This window comes from Haliaeetus leucocephalus, unplaced genomic scaffold, assembly GCF_000737465.1.
Source record: "Haliaeetus leucocephalus isolate CR32 unplaced genomic scaffold, Haliaeetus_leucocephalus-4.0 Scaffold339, whole genome shotgun sequence".
NCBI lineage: Eukaryota > Metazoa > Chordata > Aves > Accipitriformes > Accipitridae > Haliaeetus > Haliaeetus leucocephalus.
The window spans coordinates 13387400-13412659 of NW_010972775.1; the positions used below are offsets into that span (position 1 = coordinate 13387400).

A 25260-nucleotide genomic window follows, 5' to 3' on the forward strand; every position below is an offset into this window, starting at 1 on the left:
CGGGCCGGGTCCCGCGGGCGGCTCCCCCAGACGGGCCGGTCGGGTTCCGCGTCAGCGGGGGCGGGCGCCGTGCTGGGCGAGGGTCGTCCTAGAGGAGTCTCCGGGAGGGCAGAGCGGCGCGGGTTGCTTGCAGAGCCCTTGGGGAGCCCCGGCGCCGGCACCTGCGAAGTACCGGACTCCGGTGTGTTTCGCCAGTCGTGGCTCTCAGCAGTGCCTGGCGGAGGTGTGTGTGTGTGTGTGCGTGAAATAAAAAGAAATCTTCCTTGTCTTACTGCCGTAGTTGATTGAAACTTTCGAATGACAAAAGCATCCAGGAGAGCTAAACCTTTTGGGAGGGAGGGGGACTTTTAAATTTTTTGGGGAGGGAGGGAATAAAACACTTCCTTGTGTAAGGAATCTTAATTATGTTTAGTTGACAGGTGCAAGAACTGTTTGGATAGATGGTTTTCCATTGGGATATCTGACCTTTTAGAAAGGAGTACTTGTTTTGAAGGAGGGATGTGCATTCACTATGGGGCTTTGCACAATAGTGGGGTGGTGGCTGGGAGGAGGGGAGGGAGGGCTGTTTGTGTTTGCGTGTGTATGTGTTAGGGGTCCGTGGAACTTGTACTGTTTTGAGATCACTGTGGTAATGAATAGTCTGAAGCAAAAAGATGCATTGGCACTAGGAATTAACAGAATTAGCAGCGTTATTACATGACTTTTTTCTTGTTGGCAGTTTTAAGTTTTTAGTAAAAGTGACTGACAGTTTTGTGTTGGCCCTGTAATGGTGATGATAACTAAATTGATGTTTTGTTTGGTTTTTTGTTTTTTTGTTTTTTGTTTTTTTTTTTCCTCTGCCCTGATCACTTAGTCTCTGAGCTGTTATGATCAGAGCTTTCAAAGGCAGTGCAAATGACTGCTTGAAGTCCTGGGGCTGGGCTCTCAGCTTTGAGTGGGTGAAAGTGCTGGAACAGTACATCAGAAATCCTATGCTCCTTGGATTTTACCTTCTGGAGATCAAGATGGGAGGGGTTCCGAATTTGATAAATTCTCCTACATTCAGGAGATAATAAAACTTGCCCACTATTGCCAGCTTCCCAATATCTTTAATTTTCCTCCCTTTCTGTCCCCTAATTGGAACTACCCCACCCTGCAGGCAGTGCTCATGGCATGCACTGCGCGTCTGCTCCTCTGGCCAGCACAAAACTCTGGTGTTTGCATTGCATTTCTTCCAAAGGCCAGTTCCATGCCTTTGCCCAGTTTGCTTTAGTCATTGAAATTCTGGCGGAGCCCACTTGATTTTGTTTGTAACTTGAAACAATTTCTCTCAGCAGAGCCCCAAGGCACGAGTATGGCCAGCCCTAAAGCCACAGGGCTCTTCTGGGAGATCACTTGGCTTGCTATTGCTATCTATGCTCATCTACAGGTAGGTAATGATCTTGTTGCTATTGTCATGCCTGGTCCTTTATCAGATGATCTTGCTGCACACTTTGAATTACTCTTTTTTAAACAGAAAACTGCTGAAGGAACTGCACTGTAAATAAAAGGCTCCCGATGAGAAGGTTTTCCTTTCACTGTACTGAATTTCAAAGACATCCATGTGGGAAATTAATATTCTTTCTCTTCCTAGTAATATCGTACCTGACTTTACTATATGGAGACCAAAGGGAGAGATGTTGCCAGATGTGTAATGCCATGGGTCTTTCTAGGCAGAACAGCTGCTCTTTGCCCTGAGGAGGTTTAGCACCTGATAAATGTTAAGATACTGTAAGTGACAAGGGTTATATAAATACCTGGGTAGAAACATCTAAAGCACTCGGAAGTCAGTGTTGGGGCAAGGGGGGAAGGTGGTCCAAAACGGTCTTTGCTTCAAGTGTTCAATGAATACAGGAACCACAGAGGAAAACCATAGCTGCCAACTGATCTATTGCCTGACACATGAGCCTAATCGGTTCCAAGAAGTGAGTATTTCAAGAAATATGGTGTGCTGGCATGCAGCAGAGATGTTGTTATAGTATGTCATTCTCTATACTGATAGTTGCCACAGCACAGAACGTTTCAAGGATTCTTCAGTCTTAAGTACACCCAAATCCAGAAATCCTTAGAAAAGGACAACTAAATAAACTGAAAAATATCTTTTGAAATAAATAGCATTGTTTTTTGAAGAATTGTAGTAGTTTTTGTTTGTAGTATTGCAATGCTGAGAAATGGTCATTTCAAACTGGAGCCTGGTATACTGGGCATTATATAAATGTACATCCTGAAGAATTTTGAATTGAGGGATAATATAGCAGGCGAAAGTAAATTCAAAAGGAGTATGAAGAACTGAGGAGACTGTACTAGACAGCTGAGTACGCTATGATTGATTTAGGGTGGACTTTGAGGTTTAAGGTAGGGGGAATGGGGCTATCCTCAGTAACACTGCTGAATGCACAGTCTGCTGTGAGTCATTTGGCAGCTACCTGTTGAGGAACACCTCCTGTATCTGTATTATGGTTGCAGCTAGTCATGAAAGTACGCTTGTTACTTGAGTAAAGGACTTGCCATTAAAGTAAAAATTATTAGATTCATATTAATTGTGCAGTAAAACGCAGTGCATTCAGTGCACGCCCAAGCAGATAGGGCAAGAGTGGGATCTTCTGCTTTTTGCTGTGCCTGTTCAGCTTGTACTTTTGTGTGCAAGCAGTTGAGTGATGCTGTAATAATGGGCCCTATAAAATGCTCAAAAAGTAGTATGTAAAGTTCACTTAATAGTTCTCTTCAAGATGAGAATAGAAGTTCAGAGAAGGGAAATGTCAACTTTGTGTTTGGGCCTTTTGGTTATGAAGAGACTTTTTTTTTTATATACAATATTTTTCTTGTATTTTTTTCTTTCATATTTTTCTTATTGTAGAACTGGAACCAGTAGTGGCATAGTTTCCTTTTCTCCACGAATGGTTTGGCATAGCTTCACTTGTCTCTTTGTAATAAAAACAACCCAAACACATTGTAGTAATCAATAGGCTATTGTGAGTAGCTTTATGAACATTTCAATCCAGGTCAAATTTTTTGGTCTTGATTGTCCTTTAAAATATCCTAATCTATTTGGCATATTTGAGTCATTAGCACTTAACCCCAATCTTGTAGGAGGCCCTTGTGCTCCTAAGTTTTAGGTGTTTTATCACAATTTTAGGCACATTAAAGATATTTTATATTATTTAACATAACATTTTTGGTATCCAATAACCATTAATTCTTTAATTGGTTGCTTGGGGCCATACTATATGGACCACACACAGTCATTCTACCCTAATATTGTACCATAGGTTCTACTTGTGTTGTTTTTGGCTATTAAAGTGCTTATGTCTGGAGCTAATCAATTAGAAACAATTGGATGCTGGGCAAGGTCACAAGTCTATGTCATGTCACTTATGTGCAATTGATTAATTTCATCCTGCTTGAGGCAGGTACAGAATAAAATAATGACCATTTTAAAAGAATGTGGTGGAAATGTGGTATGAATGTAACGCAAAGAAAACTTTAACATGAGAAGTTGTGAAAAAGAGGTAGCTGTTACTGTGAAGAAATGAAAGTTAACTTTGGTTATAGGAGCCCTTTCTGATTCTTCATAGCATGGTAACAAGCACAGCATGGTGTATAGCTAGGCTCCAAACTGAACTCTGCCCTTACAGATACATAGCATCTCAAGTTTGACAATTATTTTTTCAGGGGCAGATTAGTCACAGGTAAGTTAGATTTCATAGGATAACCCAATGAATAGTTTACCACTGAGCATTGCTGAGCTGCCTGTTCATTAATTCTGCTCTGTGACCAAGAGCAGTGGCATAAATGACTCAGGAGATCACTTATGGGCTAGCCTTGGCTGTGTTCTTTTGCGTACATAGAGCCTACTTTCTCTGATATGTACCAATACAAATGAAATTATTGGAACTGTGTTAGTCTAAAGCCAATGGTGATCCAAGCAAATGAAGTCTGTATGTTTTTCTTAAAAACAAACAAAAAAACCTCCACCACCAAATGGTAGCAGCAACATGGAATAATTCATTTTTTCTAAAGATTTAAATGATGAATCTATCCAAAGAAGTTACTGTATTCTACAGACTGTATGTATTTGTGAACATTAACTATACCCTTGGCCTTGAATGTAACTATTCATGTGTATTTATTGCTAAATATGGTGTAAAAGGCTCCTAATTTTTCTCACATGATAGCAGGTGAGCTATCAATACTACAGATTTTAGGAGATGATTAAGCTAATAGACGTATCCAAGTCCAATTTTGCTGCTTTCAAGTGATCTCTTGAGTACCTGTGGCTCCATATTGGTAACTGAAAAGGCAGAATGCTCAGCCTGGTAACCAACTCTTTCTTAACCTTGTGATAGCATTTTATTACACCATTCAGCTAGATGCTGTTATATTTGTTACAAAATGTATGTAAGACTGTGTATCTCTATATTCTTACTAATGGATTAATGGCAGCAAGAAATGATGGTTAGGAGATTCATATAGATAAATATATATCATCAAGAATTTTACACATGGGTTCATTTTAGATTTAATCTCTGGTATGTTGTTTTCAAATCAGGAATATGCTGCTATTTTCTTAGGTTCCTACAGTCCAAATCAAACCCTGTACAAATCAGTCCGTTTCACCTCCAAAGACCATAGGGTTGCTAATGTCTGAGGAGGGAATAACAGGAAAGACGCCATGTCTGGATATTTAAGAAGCATTAGCTGTGGGTTTCTGTGGAAGGAGAAGTTTCATAGGTCACATATTCATTGAATAAATTGTTGGTTGCTCCCATGATTTATGTTTCTGCAATTCCTGCCTGCATTATGGTTTTTTTCTATCTATTTTGGATATAAAGGATATACATGCTGAAAACATTATCAGATTCAAAATGATTCTGCCATAACCAATCTGCCAAAAACTACCAACATAGTAAATGTCTTTAAGGTTGAGTTTTGCAAGGCCAAAAATCTGATGTCCATTATATGACATAGTGGACTTGGACTCCATCTTTGTGGATAACCTTTGGAGTATTGTTTTACAGTCACTGAATGTATTGCACACCAATGTTCAGAAAATACACTATGATCTACGTGCCATACAATGGTAAGGATTCTTAAATCTCCAGTAACGTTAATCAAAAATATTAGGGTGAGATTTGCAAGTCCAGAGTTAAATCTGAAGCAGTTTCCCTTTTTTTTGTAGGCAGGTTGCAAATTCTGCACCCATCTGGAGTTTTAGTATCAGCCTCGATAGGCCTGTGGTTTTGTTCTTAGTTTGAAGATTGAAATGCTTCTACTATAGAAAAATAACACTTTTGAGACTCTGTAGGAGTGTTCTGACTTAGAATATTCGTTGTTATTGACAAGGTTGTAACTCAGTGACAGCGTTACCAGAAAACTTCTGTAAGTTTCTGAACTTGCTTTGAATTTATGACTAATAATGATTGCTCAGCCGGTGCTCATAAGATCTGAACTGCTGTTACCCCCAATTTACAATCCAAAAGAGTTGAATTGCCAGAAAAATTGTGATGAATCTGTCTTGTGACTTGAGACACAAACTGTGTATGAATACTTATTTTTTTAAAATGTACTCATAAAAAATTTAAATCAACTATGGGAGGTGACCAAGAGTACAGATGATACCAGTGAAGGCATCCTTTTACTATCTAATTTATTTGTTTTCATTTTCTCAGTAAACATTTTTATCACAGTGATTATGAATGATGCTTGCAGTGATACAACTCAAAATCAATCTTTGGTTATTCAGCTAAAGCATGGTCCAAACCCATTCATTCCAATGTGGCAAAGGTGGTTTAATCTCAATATCCAGCTAGATTTTGAATTCTCTATCTACATCTTCAGACATGGGTATCAATGGTCACTGTGATGATAATTTCTGATGAGGTTACAGAGACAGGCAGAGATTCTCAAATCACTTGTGTGTAGAACTGCAAATTGCTGGTTCCAAAACTAGGTATCCAAGAGTCAAACACTTTTAGAGAAGCCTCAAGTGTAGGAATAATCTCTTACCACAGCCTGTGGCTTCTAATTTCTCTTGAGAAAGTAGTAAAGAAATGAAGGAATAGCTCTAGGATGATCTTTGGTTTTAGCAGATACTTGAACACTTAGTCATTGATGATTACTCATTTAGGTCTGCTTGGTGCATCTGGATCCTTCATATTCCTTACCAAATTGGGGCATAAACAGCACTGAGGTGGCAGTTTTGCACAGTGTACCAAATTCCATTCCTGCCTTTGCATCACAGAAAATGTACGTGACTGATTGTACTGACATTAAAGCCCTTTTACTGTTCGTTCAGAAATCATGATTTGGCCATCCAAAATAATGAGTTTTGCTTGAAAAGAACATAAATTTTAAAATCTGAGTCCTTTTTATTTGAGTTTACTTCTAGAACCAGTAGGGTTCACGTATTTATGTCTTTATCTGCAATTTTGGGGCCTGAAGCTTTTCTTAAAATATTTCTCCGTGCTCACCTGAATCCAGGAGCTGGGGTTTAAGTAAACACTGAATATAATGTGGCTTGCAATTAAGTAGTAACATACATTAATTGCAGTGATAGTGGGAGCAGATTTATAATTGTGCCTCTATACTTGTTTGTGTTGTAAGGCTGTGAAAGAAATGTCTGGGCATGAGTTACATCATACTGTGCAAATGTTGTACTTTACTGTTAAGTCAGTTTGTCGTTAAGATTTTATATAGTTGATAATACTGATGATAAAGTCTTGTGGCTGTGTACAGTCCAACACAGTCTTACTTGACCAATTCCAGTGTAATTCGTATTATGCAAAATCTCTGTAAAACAGAGAGAGTTTGTGCATGGTGGAAGAATGGGTTTGTTTTTGAAGTACAGTTTGCTAGTGAGCACAGCATTCCAGAAAGAACACTGGATATAGCCATGGCAACTCTGGAGAGACAACCAAGACCCACACAGGAACTGTATAGAACTGCAGTTCTGATATGCCCTCTGCACTCACTTTTGTCACCGACAGATAAATAATTCCTTTAGATTTTGAAAGCACGCATATAACTTTCTTTCTCATAAGAGGAGAACTTTTCTTGATGTTAGCTGAAGTCTGTAGACTGTGAAGTGCTCTTGAATTTAAAGGTCATACCTTCAAAATGGCCTCACTCCCACTTCTAGGGGGAACTACAGTTTTATGAACTCGCTTTTTGATGACCGTCAGCCACACAAGGGTGCTAAACTTAATGCAGATATAGCAGCATTTTCAGAAGGGTCTGCGTGATGTGGAGCCTTTGTTTTGATGACTTCATTAAGACTTGGGACATAAGTTAAACACAAATACTGTTAAGTACTTAGCTGTATTGGTAGGTGCTTAGCTGGATTTTTTGAAACAAGTAACAAGGTAAATTTCAATTAATCCAATGGAAACTAAGCATTAGGTGCCTTAGGCACTTTCAAAAGTCTGGCTAAGCATTTGTCATCATATTTAGCTGACTAAACCAAAACTTTCATGCTTAAAACTCTTTTGAAAGAATTGGTTTCTGGTGTCTAAGTTCTAGTACCTGGGTGTGTAGATATTTGATAATACTCGAGAAGTGCAAGTACAAGCATCATGTGTGTATAAAGGGAGGGCAGTTTTTGAAAACTTGGCCTAATATATCCCTTCCAGACAGCATGTTACATAAATTGTTTAGGAACAATGTTATTTCTGTTTCTAATTTTATATTTATTAGATTTAACATCATTATGGAGAGAAAATGAAAACAGTATTCTCAATCTGTTTTGAGAAATGTGGTTTCCAAGAATTGTCGGTTTGTCATGCTTCTGGATGCACTAGAAACACAGTGAATGCAAGTCAGCTCTACTAAATTGTGAAACAATATTAAAAATGCATTTATGATTGCAATTACTAGATTGTTGTTGTATGCTAACTGTTATCATTTGTGTCATGGTGGGAGGTCCCAACTGGTTAATGATACTGTTTTGTGGCATTAAATAAGTGGAGCATTTGTTTATATGTGGAAACATGTATTTCTGTATTTATGTAATATTTTTTCTGTCATCAGGTGCTTTGCCAAAAATTGACGCTGCTTAAAATTTATAGGATACAGTCTCTTGTCAGTGCATGCAAGCAGAACAGGGTATCGTTTATAGTGTGTATATGTGAAAGGAACTATAGAGGCTCGCTCTATAGTAAATGCAGACATAAAGAACAGAGTTTTAGCTGATTTATTGCCTTTTAGTATCATGGAAGTAAGATGACATGGGCACACCTGCACTGCCACAGAATGTGAAGGGTAAGGGATTGTGTTCTCTCAAGCTCTGTTTGGCAATAAATGTTTCCTGGCCTGCACCTTGCAGAAGCTCTGAGAAGGTTGCAGAAGCTGGCATTATTCCCAGCTGGCTGATTCAGCAAGAAATTAACTAGCTCCAAAAAAATCCCCCCCTTTTTCTTGCAGTTTCCCTGCTTGTATATGGGGCTGCTCCAGGCCATCTACTGTGAAAGGACAATGCAAGTACTGGTTCCGATACATTCAGATTTGCCTCTTCTGATGGGAGTTTTCCTTGCTTTCCCAGCTACTGCAGCCTCTTGGTGGTGTAGCAGTGGTGTGGAAGCAGAAGGCTAAACAAGCTCAGTGCTCTCTCTGGATGTATAACAAATGAAATATGCTAAAATATGATTTGGCTTCCTCTCTTGAGAGTCTGCTTTTATTAGATGGTTTCAAGGTCTCATTACTCATTTGGTCTCCAAGTAGTTTTAAATTGTTCCCTGGTTGACTAACATGGATGTTGGCTGAAAAAAACAATAGCATAGTAGTGTCTTGAGTATTGCCTGCTTGGTAGATGATGTTCTAGTTGGAAACTGCCAGGTACATCCAACATATTACTGATTCTGTCAGCTGATCTCATCAACACTTTTGTTAGAAAGCAGAAGAGGGAATACATCTATCACTGGAGAGATGTGTTGTGTACGCTGTAGGCTATGTAGGGATTTTACTAATGCCCCTAACTGATAAGACTGCTTGAACAGGCTCTGGTTTTGTGGCCTGATATTATGGCTTGCTTTATATGAATATAAGGTGCTTTACGTGACTAACAATTACACTTTTCCTGCAGACGGGTGATTCTCAGGTAAGTCTTTTCATGGAACAGACAGCTCATAGCTTGGCAGCAGTTAACAGTGCAAACTGCATGGTAGAAAATGCTATGAAGGGAAGGTGTGAAACAAAGCAAAGAGTATCATCCTTTCACTGTATGAATTCCTAGTTTGCCCACACTTGAGTACTGTATACAGTTCTGATGCCTTTACGAATGGGGTGGAAAGGCTAGACAGGAATCAGCTGGTAGCTTGTTTCTTCCAGCGTAAGAACTGAGTGCCGTTAAATAAAACTACTAGGAGACAGATTCAAAACAATGAAAGGTGGTTGTCCTCCATCTAATGATCTTTGGCACTCCTTGCCATAGATTTTTTTTGAGTAGAAGATTACATGGATTTCAGGGGAGAGAGAATGAGTACTGGGAAGATCCACCAAGTACTGCTATGTAAACAAACCACAGCAGGCTAAGAAAAGTAGGTGAGTCCGGGAAAGTCTTCCAGGGAAGTATTGTACGTACTTGCTCTGGACATGCTCTTTGGGTGTCCGGTTATGGCTACTGTCAGAAGCTGATGGGCTAGATGGATCCTTGGTCCGAACCAGTTCAGCTGTTCATATGTCATTTTGATGTTCCTTGGGGCTACACTTCAACAAGGATCTTTGAACCAGAAGTTAGAACCAGTCCTAGACCTACTGTCACTTATGACTCATAATTTAAACACTAACAAAGAAATACATTCTCCAAACTCCAAGTGTATTGGGGGGTATGTCCTGGATGCATAAGAACTTGCTTAAAACCTGCGTAGGTGAGGTGCGTCCATTCTGAGTTTCTTTGTGTCTGCCTGGAATACTTTTTATTTTTACATGGTTATTAAATTTTTTCTTTACAAACAATTTTATTATGTATCTGGTGCATATTCAAATTTTAAAGTTTTGGAATGGTTTTTAAAGTATACAAGGAAGTTAGGGTCATATTGCTTAATTGCTGCAGTAGTTTCTTGTTTTTAAACAAATGCTAGTATTTCCTTGAGCAAGATAAATAGAGAAATGGTTTCTGATATTTTACTAAATAAGGCTTGGCTTAAATTCCACTTTCATTATGTGGTCAGTCCTTCTGCAAGACACAAATATTCCAGACATTTTTCCTGCAGGAGTGAGCACTTGCCTTCACCCCAGTGTGAAACTGCGCACCCAAATGCTTTTCCCATTTCCTCTTCCTACCTTTTTCAGTTAAATTCAGAACACAATAGGTTGGTTAAAGCTATGAGAAAACCTCCAGAATGCCATCTTAACATATGGGTTTTTACCATGCAGCTGTTTATCTTCTGCTAAGAGGAAACTATAAATGTATTTTTAATGCCAGGAGTTGGGCTTAAAATGCCATTACTTATCCAGTGGGAATAGATTTGAAAATTAGTAAGCAATTAGATCAGTAGGCAAATACATTTTACTAAATGTTGCAAGCCTCATGGGCCTTTCAAATATCCTGTTAGCATCACCTGTTCTTAACTTGCAACCTTTTAAATCTTTACCTAGTCTTAAATTGCAGTGTTACTTTGAAAGGGAAAATTTTCTGTATATTTTTAATTTTTATTTGAGCTGAATTTTAATTAAAAAAAAAAACTTGCATGGTTTCTCCAAGGGCAACAGAGATGTACTGGGAACACTAAGCTTTTCTTGGAGAAAATTTCTTCCTGTAGATAACCATCTTGAGAAGGGCCTTAGCTGGGATAACAGAACATGTGGGTCTTGTTGTGATCTTTTGAACTTGCTTGAATTATGTCCTTAGCAAACACCAATGATGTATTTGTTTATAATTGGTTATTTTTCTTGCTGAATTTAGTCCTCTGTGAGCCATCTGTCATATGTCACATAGAAGCCACTATTTAGAAATGGGGAAAACGTAGGAATTGTAGACTTTCTTATTATTTCAAATGTTAAGGCCAGTCCTTGAAAACACTGAAGAAAAGACCTTGTCCCCTGCAACTGTACTATGTGAGTGTCCTATCATTCCTTGTCTGCCAAAAATTCACACTGAATCAGTAGTAGTATGAGGACTCTCAGCCTAGGTACTATAAAACCTCAGTCCTGAAAAAGATCCAGGCTGGGGAGTCCTGTGGACTTCATTAGGTTGCTGTGCCACAAGTGAGACCTTGTTTTGTAAAATTCGGGCTTTCTACTTCAACAGTACAACGTTCTGCACTTGAGTAACAGTGCCAGTGAAGTCTGCAGGCACTTTGTGGGAGTTTTTCTTGAGTAAGACCTGCCCATAGGAAGCAAACTGAGGCTGAATTTCATTTGTGCTAACTAGTTGGTTATCGTATTTCCTGTTGTGTGGTGTGAATCATTTCATCTCTTCTTCATGTAACTGCTAAGGACAGATGGCATTTAAATCTGTGTCTGCAGCTGTTAGTTTTCTTGAGAATTGGCTGTATTTATCCCTCTGGAAAAAAAGCAGAGATGATAAAAAAGATAGTTTGCCTGTTGCTTATAAACCTTGCAAAATTTGAAGTGATTTCCATTTTTTTACATGTCACTTTTTTATTGTGTGCCATTGAAGACCATTTTATCAGGTGTTCCAGACCATCCCTGTTGGCAGGAATTTCTCCAAACTACTGCAGAGGGAAACATCAAAACCAGTCCTTAAAGCATGTACACTATTTTTCAGGAGAACTGAAGCAGAACATGGAAATTCACTTTTTAAAAATCAATGTGACTTTTTGCCAGATTTACTGTATTCAGAATATTCCTTTGAACCTTTTAAGGGGTTGCAATCTCCACTGCATGGTGCAGTTCTGCTAATGAAAACAGAGGGAAACACAAGCACACCATAAATAAGGAGGATATAGAGAGTTGATTTCTACATGCAGCATTTTGTCTGTGCATATGAAAATTGACATCATGGTGTTGGAATGTTGACCGTGTTTTGCATTTTGCTAGCTGCTCTTACTGGAAAGCATGTGTTTCAAAGGGAGTTTTCAATTTTTATAAGTCTTTGCCTTCATAATAGCCCAGTCTTATTTTGAATGTAGGCTTCAGCTATGAATAAAATTTAACTCATGAAGTAAGAGATTCCTCTGGCATAAAATGTGAATGAATTATGCAAACATTAGCCAGTAATGTGCACGTCTGGATCAGTATAGTCAAAGCCAACCTTTAGGTTCCACTGTTACCACTCAACATTGTCTTACTCTGTTCAAGAATGCCTTACTCTGAGAGTAAGGATACTGAGTTCTGAGGAGCTCCTCTCAAAAAAAGCTGCATTAAGTGTGGGAAAAGCATAGCTGGCTGCACAAAAGCAACCCTTTGTGGGAAATTTTCACTAATGTGCTTTCTTAGCTCCAGATGGGTCTGTGAAAGAGGGGAGCTGAGAAATGAAGAAAACAGACTAGCAGCAATGAAAAAGTGGCACTAGCCCTTCATCTTAAGAGTAATCGTCCAGATAAAATTAGCAAAATTCAATTAGATTATCTTTTAGTAATGGGCTGGCCTCTCTCTTCAACCTTCATAATCCAACTCATTTTCTCAGTTTCAGGGTTATATACTCTGTAGAAAGTTGGCAACCCAAGTTTCCCATGTCATCAACTCTATCCAGTCTCCTGAGAGAAGAGTTTTCTGGTACAACATCCTTGCACCTGCTAGTTCTTCCTCAGCTCTTCTCAAAATCAGGCCACTCTGAGCCCCTTCATGAAATTATTCCATGCTACTTAAGCAGTTTACTAATTTTTATAATAATGTGATTCTGCAAGTGATACAAGGCAGGTCCAGTTCCATTAACCTGTCCTTGTGATGAAGGACCCAAATTCTTGCTGATATTTACAGTGTCTAAGATTGACGAGTTTGAAAGAGTTAGGCATCTGTATTATTCTGAGAAATTACGTCTGCATCTTCAAGTTAAATCAAAAGTACCAAGTACCTGTCAAAGTGTATATACCTTTGTCTGCAGAGAAAAGCTAGCACATTTTTTTTAAAAGGAGCATCTCATACCCCTAAAAAAAATATAATTCCCCTTTTTAGGTTGTGGTGTGCAATGTTGAAAGCTTCAATGCACTGCTAAAGTTTTAGACTTTATTTGTATATGTATGCTATATGGAAATATGTGCATGTATAGTGTATGTAATTGCACTAACAAAGTCTCAGGCAAACTGAGATTGTCTTTAGTTGAGTTTTAGTCTGAATTAAGTGTTAGATGCAGGTTCCTGATGGACTCTTCTCTGCATGTAAGTTACAGGGCTGCTGTATAAAACAATATACAATGATTTACCCTGGTTTTATTTTTAGTTGAGAAAGTAGACACAATCAGATCTTTTTGCACAGCTAAATGAGAACATGGGTCAAGACAAATGAAGAATGATATTTCATGTTGAAGGGTGATGCAGCTTGCTAGGCTGAATACGTGCTTGAACTGGGGCTTGCAGTTGCATGATTGGTCTTGTAAAATCAGGGCCTGCTTGCCTGATCTATATTTTGGGTTGGAATTGGCTCTTTTAATAAAGTAGCTAAGAAGAAAATGCTGTTCAGAGCTGCATGATTAACACCAGAGAGGTCAGACATAATATATGGAGCACTTGAAACAAAGTTTAAATTGGTAGGTATGTGCTTGATTCTAATGCATCTTGCTTTATTCTTTGTGGAGGTATTTGTGTCGATACTTGTTAAGTTCTGTTCATCAATACTTGTTAAGTTCTATTCAGCTTTTAAAATGCTGGTGTAGCTCATCTACATCCATTCCACTTTTCAGAGGGCTACTCTAGCAGCCTGTGCTGTTTATATGGGCTGTTACTACCAGAGGATCTGTGCTGCAGTAGTCATTTTTCTCTCTCTTTGGATTTGCATTGAGGGTTGGTGCGGTACTTGGCTCTTCTGCAAGGTGCTGGAGTTGCAAAGGCCTCTCAGTGGGATCAGTCCATTCATGGCTGCTACAGAGGGCACGTAAGAGCTCACATTTTTCAGAGACATGTACACTGACTCACAGGGCTCTCACCTATCTCTTATTTTACTATATCTTGTTAAGGTTTATGTTTTCTTTTATTTACCAGTTGAAAAAATATTCATAATTATTCTTAATATTTCATCAGAACATTTCAATGTAAACAGCTAACTTTACATCTCAAATGTTCAATTATTAATTGTCATGATAGCTACCTATGACTTTTATTATTTATTTGTAGAATTCTATTTCAAGTATAGTAAGATTTATGCAAGCTTTATTGTTAGGGGTGAAATTTAATCTTTATTAGGATTAAGTGTTTAAGAGTATAATTTGCTGCATATGTTGCAAATACAAGCTGCTATGAATAGATCCTCTGTAAAAAAAAAAAAGCATTTGATATGTTATGTATGGCCTTAAATCTAGTATGTTGCTATCTTTACCTAAAGGAAATTAAAAGAAGAGATTTACAGAGAAGGGTTTATTCTATTAACTTTAATTTATTTAAAACATTCTCAACTGAAGTTGAATTTGGTTTCTGTATTTTGACTTTGTTTAAAATGTGCTATACATAACTTCCTTTGTGCCTTGAATATTATTCTGAAAATAGTGCAAATTGGCTGTTTTTCATATACATGAAGAGAAAAATATGAGTAGTAGTAGGTGGAATATTTATTTAAGTGGGGTGTCCTGTTAGAAAAACTTGTCCACTCACAGTAGACTTGAGGATTTAAGTGCAAGGTTTCCTGTTATATTACTGTTATATTTACTGTTATATTACTGGAATTTTTTAATGTAATTTTTATACCTTGAAAAGTACTGGGAGAAAGGCTCTCATTTCCTACATGTCTTCAGCCCCCAGCCTCCCAGGAAGCAATAGTGTGGAATACATTGATTTAGAATAGGTATCAGGTTTTTGCTTGATGCTGAAGGAGCAAAAACAGGAGGGCAGCACAGCCTTGTGTTTTCCCAGTCTGCATGAAGCATTTGATTAATCTGTGAAATGCTGGTGATTGGTTTGGATTCTTATGGCTTTTAGGCAATTTGGAATGTATATGTGTTTGTAAATTGCAGGAATGAATAGTTTTGGCTTATTTTGAGATTCAGAGACCATATTAAATCTTCTTGGCATAGGCATTTTGACTTGGAGATTTTCTTATTGTCCCATACTTCCTTTTAAAGTGTGTAGTTGCTTCTTTGAGGATTTTATTTAAGTAGGTAATCAAACTTTTTTGAGAAATTGGTTGTATTTTTTAATAGAACAATTTGCAGTCAGCTCCTTTCTCTGTTATTAAAGCTGGTGTGACACAAAATGAGGGAAATCGCTGCATACACCATCTTAACTCTAGGAAAGGAAAAGTACATAAGGAAGGGACAAATCTCATTCAGTCATTTTTGGATGGTTTTCTGCAAGCGGGCAACAAATTTCAGACCTTGTGTGGATGTGTAGGATTCCTTTCAGCCTTTCTACCAGAAACTATAAAAAGGTTGTATAAAGGCATAGAATGACTACAGCCTGAGTCAGGCCAGCAAGTTGGCTTTTTTCACTATAATCAGGATAAAAGAACATCTCTCTTGGCAAAAAGGACTGGGCTCTGAAATAGAGATGTTCTGGACTGATAATTCCAAGTACAGCCAAACTTGCAGAGAAATACACAGGTTAAGATTTATATTCGGGTCTTGTTATTTAAAATGGATGCTGTTTAGGCTTCATATAATAACATTTTACTCTGTACAGAGTGCAGAGGAAGCCAGGCCTGTAAAAAGTGCAAGGGAAAATAGCACAGCTTGGCTGTGAGAGTAAGACTATCTTACTGTTTACAATTTGTAAAGCAGTGTAGAATGTGAAGAGATGTATAATTATGCAGAATAAGAGTAGATCAACTGAATCAGTAAGAGCACAGTATTTCACACCACTGTTTGCAAACTCACTAGATTGTGTAGGTTCTAGTTTCAGTAGTTTCCTAGCATCATGGTTGTCTTTAGTCTGAGAAGTCGTAGATATGTAGGGCAAAAGGAATCCTCTGCAATTAAATAAAAGGGCGGATGAATTTATTTCCCTGCCTTTGCACAGTCCATTGTTCTTGGATTCTGTCTATATTTTGAAAAGTCTTAGAATGCTAAAGACAAACATATGAGAATCTGGAACCATGCTAAAGCTTTAGATATTGAACTGTTAAGCTTGGCCTCTTAGCTCACTTTAGCTTGTACTGGCAAACTAAGAGCTGACTGCGGATAAGAAAATTCAGGGGAGGTTATTGCCACAGATCTATCCAAAAGTGCTCAGGAATAGTTGAAAAATTTTCTGTAGGAATAGTGCCCTTCTGTAAATCTTTAAAATTAAACTATGCTGTCAAGAATTCTGTTTAACATTATGTGCAAATGGTAGTGGTAAAAGAAAAGCTGCTAGAGAGGCAAGAATAGGTGATTTTGCACTGTTGGTTAGAAATCAGGCATGTATTGGGAGCTCCACATTTCCTCCTGCCCTTGATGTTTTTAGAAGGAGTGAGCGGAGTATTCCTTGTCCTACAAGAGGCATGAAAGCTTTTCAAAAGACAAAGTCAAGTGGACAAACCAAGATTAGGTCTACTCTTACAATTCAGTATATAAAAGCTGCTTTTGAAAAGCTGTTCCTTAGTAGCTGTCCCACTTCTGGAGAAAAACAGTGGTGTTTTCCACTTTGCTGGAGCAGGGCAGGCTGAATGACTTGCCTTCTAAAAGATGTCTATGTCACTTAGAGCTAATTGCTTATTTTGCATTCAAGACAAATGCGTTAAGAGATTTGATTGTACCAGCAGCAACAATAAGTGTCAGTCCCCCCACAACCTTTCCTGTATTGGTCAAGGTAGGAGGCCTTTTTAGTAGCTTAACTACAGCCTCTACTTAGTGTTCAGTTGTGTGTCTGATTTTTAGTTGCTGGTAGATTCAGTGAAATGCCAGTAACTAAGTACATACTGAAGAGTTATCACCCCCTACAGTTAGATTCTTCAAACTGCTAGAAAAGAGAAGGAAGCAGGACAGTTTATCTTACTAGCCATTTGCTATGCCATCATAAACTCCAATGTGGTATTCTGAAGGAATAAAATTATTCTGTTAAGTTTCCCATAGAAAGACAATCATTATTGGAAAGCATTGCATGACTTATGACATGTCTCAATTCATCTGTCCTGGGAGCTATCCATTGTACATACACATCTGCTTCTGTACACCCACACAGGATGGGAAGATATTACTCCACAGGAAGGTCTTCCGTTCCCTCAGTATGCAGGTGGTATATATTGGCAAATCACATATTGTGGATATGGTAGCCAAGTTCCCAGAGTAATGCACACATAGTGAAGCAATTCACTTGACTTCAGCTGTTCGAATGAGAATACAAGATGAGTGACTACGAATACAATCACATGGCCTATCTTTCAATGTTCCTTCTGTGATACCTGTTTTAGTCACTTATACTTGCTACTGGTTGCATTTGAAAAATAGGCTATTAGAGCATTAAAAATGGTATGTTAGTGAGACCAGTCACAGTGAAGACCCTTGGTGCTAAAAATATTTAAAAAGAAAATGCAGAGAATTTAAGAGGGCAAAACAGTAGACAATGTCTTGCCTTTGAATTACAGATGTTCTTCAGTGTTGTCCATTTTTCATCCTTTTTCTGTTGTCATGGTCATTGAATGTCTTTCCGTAATCACCTGGATCATTTTAGAACTGCTTAATGAAATTTATTTGCTGGTCATGGAAGATGGGTAATAAAGTCACAGTGTTGAAACTATCCTGATTAGAGCAGGCATCCTGTCCTGAATTAGCAGTTTCTATTTTCATTTTCTGTCTGACTTGCTCAGCTGTGTCTTTTAACATTTCAGCAATTCCAGTTCATTCAAAGGATTTATTTCATTCTTTCCAGCAGCAGATCCTGTGTTTATCTTTTCTCACCTCGGTAAGAGCCCTTTCCCCTTCACCATATCAGTCCTCCAGCATTACTATACACATCATGTAGAACAAAAATGAGAGTCATTAAACTAATGACCATTAGTCTTAACAGTTGTCAGTGAACAGATGCCTACAGTGCCTGTCATGTGAGCTTCTAATTGCTCTGTTTTTTACTGCTAAAGCATAGTTATCTAAGTAGTGGCTTATTAGTAAGTGTACGTGTGAAATACTGTCAGTTAATGCTAGTAGATAAATTGGACCAGGAAGGGGACAATCTTCAGATTAATGGTAGGTCCTCTTTCATATTTGGTCTCTTCTGATTTGGAGACTTGGCATTTTTGGGGGTGCTTCTGCTTCTTTTGGTACATTATTTGCTTTTTGTTCACTTACTGACCTTTTTCTAGTCAGCCTTTGCTTTGTTAATGCTGGACAGTGTGGCTGGCTCAATATAACACACTGTTAAAACCTTGCCCTGTTTGAGATGCTTTCACTGGCAAGAGACAAAGGCGAAGTACACTCAGAGAACCCCCCCCCCCAAAAAAAAAAAAAAAAAATTAAGAGGAAACGAGAAAATGGATGGATCAAAGATATCAAGACCGGCATCTCTGGACTTAGGGAATAGTTAAGCTGAGATTTAAATGAGGCTAAATTAAATATGTAACAGTATGGATGCATGCTTAGAGAAGTGAATTGCAGTGTTTGAACAGTGGGCCTGGGTCAGGAAAAGCATTTCAACAGCAGCAGATCAGGTGGGAATGATCAAGATACTGGAAGTCAGTGGCAATAATCTCAAAGTGGTAGATGACAGAGATGCTAATAAGACAAAGATAATTTCTTAGGGGAAAATGGCTTACTAGGAAGTAGCAATGCTTCACCTGATGGTTGGTGTATCAGTATTCCTGACATCAGTAAAGCACAAAAAGCTTAGAAGCTCTAGAGTATTTGCAAAAATGCATTTGAGACTTAGAGGCTGCATGCTGTGAACAGTTTCTTTTGGGAATTTCTCTTTAAAATTATGCTGAAACAGGTGTGCACGCGGGGAGGGCACTTGGCTGAAAAGCATTTACCTCATGTGCCTTATTAATAGCCTTAAACCAACATTCCTACAGCAGAGCTATGACCATTTAACTGCTTCCTTATTGTGAAAATGTGCCTGACCGAGTCAATGTGCTAGGCTGCTCAGTCCATAAACCCTGCAAAGGGACTTACTGCAATGGAGAAAGAAGAGTAGACGAAGAACTGAGTTAGTATCACTAAAATTATCAGAAGTGGTGGAAAACTAACAGTGGAAAAATCATGTTTTCCTCACCATGTGTTAGACACATTCATGTGCTGAGCTGTTGTAAATCATAAGTTAGCCCGAGAGTGAACATCTGGCTGTGGCATTCTCGGCAGTCTAATTTCTTTCAGGTGAGAAAGGATTCATCAGCTAGAGGTCACAGGGAGGAGAACCATTTTGATTATTTACACTCTTATTCAGGATGGTCTGTCTTTGTAACTAGAATTTTGGGACACCCCCCACTCCTGGCCCCTCTTGGAAGATACATTGACAAAATGGTAGCAGGTGCTCTCAGTGCTCTGCTGAAAGGTGGATGAAGAGCAGTGCTAGCCCAAGCTCTCCTATTCCATGGGACAGCAGTACCAGGAGTGTGTTTATAAGTATTTTGGTCATTCATGGTTGCTGTTAGGCCACCACATACCACCTTTCCCATCTTGTTTGTCGAAAAGTGAGAAAATTATTTCTGATAATAAAGGATGGTGTAATACAGCACAATCCGCCCGCCCCCCAGGCTCATCCAATGGCCTAGATCAGAAGCTAGGCAAGTTCAGAGCAAAAATGTACAGAATTTTAGCAATGAAGGTAATTAAATGTAGAAATAATGTATATATTGGGTATATTCCCTTTTCCTTGATAGACTCTGAACTGACTGAATCTTTTAGAAAATGTTTCCTATTTTTAAAAGAAGTGGTGAGCTTGCTGCAGAAATTTCCTCAGCGAGTTCTGTGGGCTGTGTCGTGCGGGTCATGTTAGTGCCTTTGGAACATACAAGAGAAGTTCTGGCGCCACTGATGTCAGTTCTCCATTTACTTGAGCATTTTTGCTCTGTTAATCTGTACATGCACAAGCTTTTACACAGACTTATCTATGTGTATTTATTCTTTGTGGAAGTGACAGAAGTAGGTCAGCAAACACCACTGATCAATAAAGATTGTTCTTGCATCTTGTTTTATTTTAGTTTTAGTTATTTTAATACAGCTGAGTGACCTTTGTGTGTATGACGTAAGTACATTCTTTTTTAGAAGGATATTTATGTATCCTACAGTAAACATTTAACTTGTCTCTGAAGAGGAATCTTGCCACCTTATTCTTCAAATTACTGAATTATACCTGTTTATATGGTATTTACAGGATTCTGAGGATCTCATTCATTGAGAAATTTTCTGATGGTAGGTGTTGATTGTCAGAAACTTTCTATCTTCCTAATCTGTCAAAGTTGCTTAGTTGCATGCTCTTTTGGTTCTCCTACTTGAGTTTTGGGCTACTCGATCTTCAAAATAGTTGCACCAAAGTTTATTTTCTTATTGAGAAATTGTTCTAGTTTTTTTGTAGCTGAGAGCTTGCCTGTTTCCAGGTCTATTTCTGTTATGAGAATTTGTAGTCATTTACAGTAGCAAAGCAATTCCATACATTTCATCTACCGTTCAGTTCATGATAAACACCATGTTGTTGCTGATGACAACATTGCATAAACAGTATGCAATGAAGAAAAATTACTAGTGCTAGGGCATGCTTTTTTGGGGCTGAATACTTGCCAATTTTCCCCTGCCACCTGAATCAGAAGCAGATGTACTGAGATTGAGGGCAGGGAGAAAACTCCCTGTCATTAGCAATGAAAGGCATGGCAATGCCCCGCAATGTATGATAAAGAGTCACTGTTCAGCCTTCCCCACATTACAAAAGTCTCTGTTTGTAATTGCACTTGTGAACATCTTTAATGACAAGATCTTCAGTATTCAGCTCTGAAGTATATCGTGGTTTAGGATTCTCCCCCCCACCCCCAAGTGCCATGGTTTTAATACCATTCCGTTGCCCCACACATTTCCCTTCTTTGTGTTTTCATTATGCAACAGGAATTCTCTTAAAAATCTGGATCCGCCACTAGTTCTAGCAGGTGTTTGACTTCTGAGTGCCAGAGTTTTTTTCCTTACACAGCTTATGGATGAGAATTTCACTGCCCTTAGGCACAATTTCAACTGAAGTATATGAAAAGCATGTTACTATGTCAGTTCAAATTATATCACTATTGAAGAAAAAAACTCAAAAGGAAATTAAATACAAATAATCACACTAACATAACATAACATTAATAACATTAAGGTTATAATTTAAATTGAAACGAATCACGAAAATCTGAGTCAGGAGTCTCATGTCATTCTTAGCCAGACTCTCCTGGGAGCAGCCATTGTAAAATGAGAATAATGACAACTTTGAGTCATATGAGATCTCTTGATGAATAGTACTGTAATACTATAGTATATAAGAACTAAGTGTATTTTCTCTGTATAATATACTGTATAGGAACTAAGTATTGTGTGAAGTCTAGTATCCTACTTTCTCTCATCATTAGCCTATTTATCTGATAGTAGCTAACACTTTTTTTTGCAGCACCCGACAATGTGCTAGGTCCCATTTTGCTCACATATAAATATTTATGAATTGCTTGCAACCTGTATTGTCTACCTTGGTGTCTTTAAACCTGTATGTAGAAAAGGTTGGTCGTGTCTAACTGAGGATATTGTTCCTTAAATCCTGAATCCTGCAGTCACATCAGTGTGTGTACGTCACTGTGGCCAAATGAAAACAAAGGGGCTTTTTGCAACTGCTGTGCAGAATTGCTTACAAAATGGTGCCATGAAGTTTCACCTGCCTCAAATTCTTGTTTTCTGTTAGCTTTTAGGAAGCTTCCCATTTAGATGCAACTCTTGGTTACCTGGGAGCATTCACACCTTTCTTGTACCCTTTTTTCAGCATTACTAGTGCAATTATTCAGTCTCGATACTGGGGAAGGGGATGAGAAGGAAGTAATCTATTAGAAAAGGGTGATGTTGCCCTTGCAAGCCTATTTGGTGCTATTCATCTCGCTAGAAAAGGATTTGGCACCTGCAGCCCATAGCCTGCTACAGCCTCTTATTCATCTCATGTAGCCCGCAATCATAAATTTATTTTTGTGTTGTTATTGAATAATTGTAAGGTCTATGTTAGTGCATGGCCTGCCAAAGCTACTAAGGTGTCTTGCCTCTATGTGATAGAGGCTCCTACCGCTCATTGAAGGAATCACACTATATCCTTTCTCATTTCACCTTGTTCTTCCTTTTACTCCTTAAGCAATGTAAATCTTCATTCAGTGCATGTATTGATTTGCTGGGCTTTATAATTCCACTGCCTCTGACAGTGAGTGATCCTGCATAGCCTTAAACTATGCTCCTTTCTTGCCTTTTTGTAAATAAATCTTTTGTTCCTCAAAGATTATGCTTCCAGTCTCCGATGTGTTACTTACTGGAGCTGCAATTGTGTCCATAGATGGACAAGCAAGATTGTTTCCTGCAGATGAGTCCAGTTGTTAGCAGCTTGCCAGTTCAGCGCAAAAAAGTTCTTTCACTGCATGGTGTTCATGATAAAGGACACTTTAAAAAAAGTTTAAAAAAAATATTACAGATTATCCTGGTTTCTTTGCTAAGGATGCTGACAGTACTTTTGTAGCATGTTTTTTCAATGGAGATCATAAGGACCCTTAGAAACCTTCAATGAATAAGAGATAGAGTTCTGTGAGAACATGCTCCGATAATGCGGAAAGGACTTGATTTATGACAAAAGTTTTACCAATTATTAGGTTACTAAATAAAGAATGAAAAGAAGGGTTTTTTTGGAATAGTGGAACATATGGTGAAAGAAGGGATAAAAAAAGTCTTTTCAAAGACTTCAGTCACCTATGTCTGTCTTGCTTGCAAGACTTGAAAAAGAGGTTTTAATGAAAGAGTATTTTCTGTCTCATTTCCAGATTTTTTAACAAGATATTCCTTCCCATTCACTGTTTTAGGCACAGAGGAGGGTTCATCAAAAGGATTTTAGTAAAACTTCAGTCTTCAAAAAAAAAAGTGAAAACATCTCCTAACCACTCCCCCTGCCCCTAGAGCACCAAGCCTCAGAGAACGTGAAGGTAGAATCTTTCTTCACCATTCAAAGCCGTTGTTAGAATTTCACGTTATCATAAGGCAGTGCTTTATTTAAGATAAATTGTTGAACAAGACCTTTATATAAAACACATAAACAAGTAAAGAAACAGAAAAATGCAATGGAGCAGTCAAGGTGTGCATACAGGAGGTATGAGTTCAAGAATGAATTCCTTTCCCTCCATACAGCAGGTACAGTCCCTCCTCACCAGACTGCCAGCACCTCTCAGCCTTTCAACACTATGCCACTGGCATACTTAATGCAAATTCTCAGCATCTGTAAGTAGACAAAGTAGACATCCCACTATGCTGGGAATATAAGTAGTATCACCACTGTGTCAGGAAATCAGAGGACAGGGATTAAAATTACTGTGGTTTTTTGTTATCTAGTTTCTTCTCTTTCTACTGGTAAATCCATATCTTTGCAAGCCTTTTTTCTTGTTCTTAAGAATAGGCTTGTGCACTTTGTATGTGAAACTCTACTCTCACTGGTAATAGTAATACCCAGATTTTATAGTGTATGTTTTATCCGTATACTGTAAAATTACTTTTATGTTGGCTCTAAATATTGTTGTGCCCATACCCCCAAGGCTAAACTAAAGACTTAGGGAAATAATTGGGCATTGCATATTTTGAAAGCAGAATCTGATCCACAGTCACTAACTTTCTGACAATAATTGGAAATGAACTGCTCTAGGGTCATCTTGTCTGAGTGCTGTATTTTTCACCTTGGCTCTTATTTATGCAAAGCTAGAAAGCGTAGAGTATCTAGTGTTATTACAATTCTAATAGTAAGTGTTATATTGCAAGGGATGTTGTCCTGCTGCAGATGTATTTGGGCCCTGGTTCTGTAAGGATGTTGGTGGGAACTTTGCCATTGATATCACTGGGAGCAACTTCAGTCTGCTAGTGCAGCTCATTTAAAACCAAGTATTAGACACATCAAATCAATCCTTTGGAAAGAAGGCAGAGTCTGCCTAACACAGAGTTTAGAAGCAGCTTCACTGGAAGAAGGAAAACTCCAGGGTTCGTATTTCTTTTGAAAATACGAAACAGAGTTGATATTTAAGCTGGGTTTTGAAACTAAATGAGATTTTGGCTGAATACTACTGCAGCCTTTCAGTGAAAAGTTTAATCTTTTAGCCAGACCATAGTAAGAGAAAACACAAGTAGTTGTTGATAAATATCCAAAAGTCTAATCTCTGGTATAAGTTTTAGAAGGTACTGAGAAAGATTTTCAAAATGTGTTGATCTTAGCCTGCAGCCCAAGCTATACCAAGGAAAATGTATTTACATTTAATCAAGAAAAATTTTGGTAGAAATGTCCTTTGAAAAGACTGAAAGATAGTATCTTAATTTAAAAGCAAAATGATCTCCATTATTATTCTTGTGTTCAGTGTTGGCTTTAAGTTGTACAAACCTACAGCATGAAAAAAGGTTTAGACTGAGCACTATTGTTTTGATGACATGATCTTAAGCACATTCAAGTCAGTGGGATGAGTCCTAGTGCTTAATGGGCACAGGATGGGCTTGGTCTGATGAGCAGCTGAGATGATGTAGGCAGTTGCTTTCTTGCAGTTGTGAATAAGATTGGAGTTGTAGCTTAAATTCAGTTTTCAACAGTAGACACTATTCAAGTAATAGCTGAACTTGCAGTTTCTAAGTTGCTTGCTGACACCATTTTGCTGTGTTATAAATAGGTGGCTTATGCAAAATACTTAAGAATTGTCTTTGACTTATCTTTGTATGTATCTTCAACTTACAGGCGCATTTTCCCAAGCTTGTTTTATTTCTACATGTTCTAAACAGATCTAGAATGACAGATGAGAGGAAAAATCATTAGATTTGGTCTTAAATCAGATAGGTCTGAAGTCTGCCTTTAGCTAGTAAAGAGCATGCACCACGGAAAAACAATCCTTGAATCACACACTTGAGTTCTGTCCCTGGAAGAATTTTGGTTCAGTCTTTCAGGTTGTCTCATCTTCTCACTTGTGACTTCCCTGATGAAATCCGACAGTCATGTTCAGTGTTTCAGGGTTCTTTTATGAAGAAGTGCTTGGCTTTCATCAGTTCAGCTGAGTTTTTTTCTTTTTTTA

At 38.2% G+C, this 25260-nt stretch overlaps 1 protein-coding gene across 1 annotated transcript in view; it reads left to right on the plus strand.

The window, feature by feature from the left end:
- The first annotated feature begins 1333 nt into the window (after window positions 1-1333).
- ADAMTSL3 (ADAMTS-like 3) overlaps window positions 1334-25260 on the plus strand; it is a 184739-nt gene continuing 160812 nt past the window's right edge. The window contains exon 1 of the mRNA XM_010571932.1: window positions 1334-1408. Within this exon, the coding sequence (XP_010570234.1) occupies window positions 1334-1408 (75 nt within the window). The remainder of the gene's footprint in view (window positions 1409-25260) is intronic.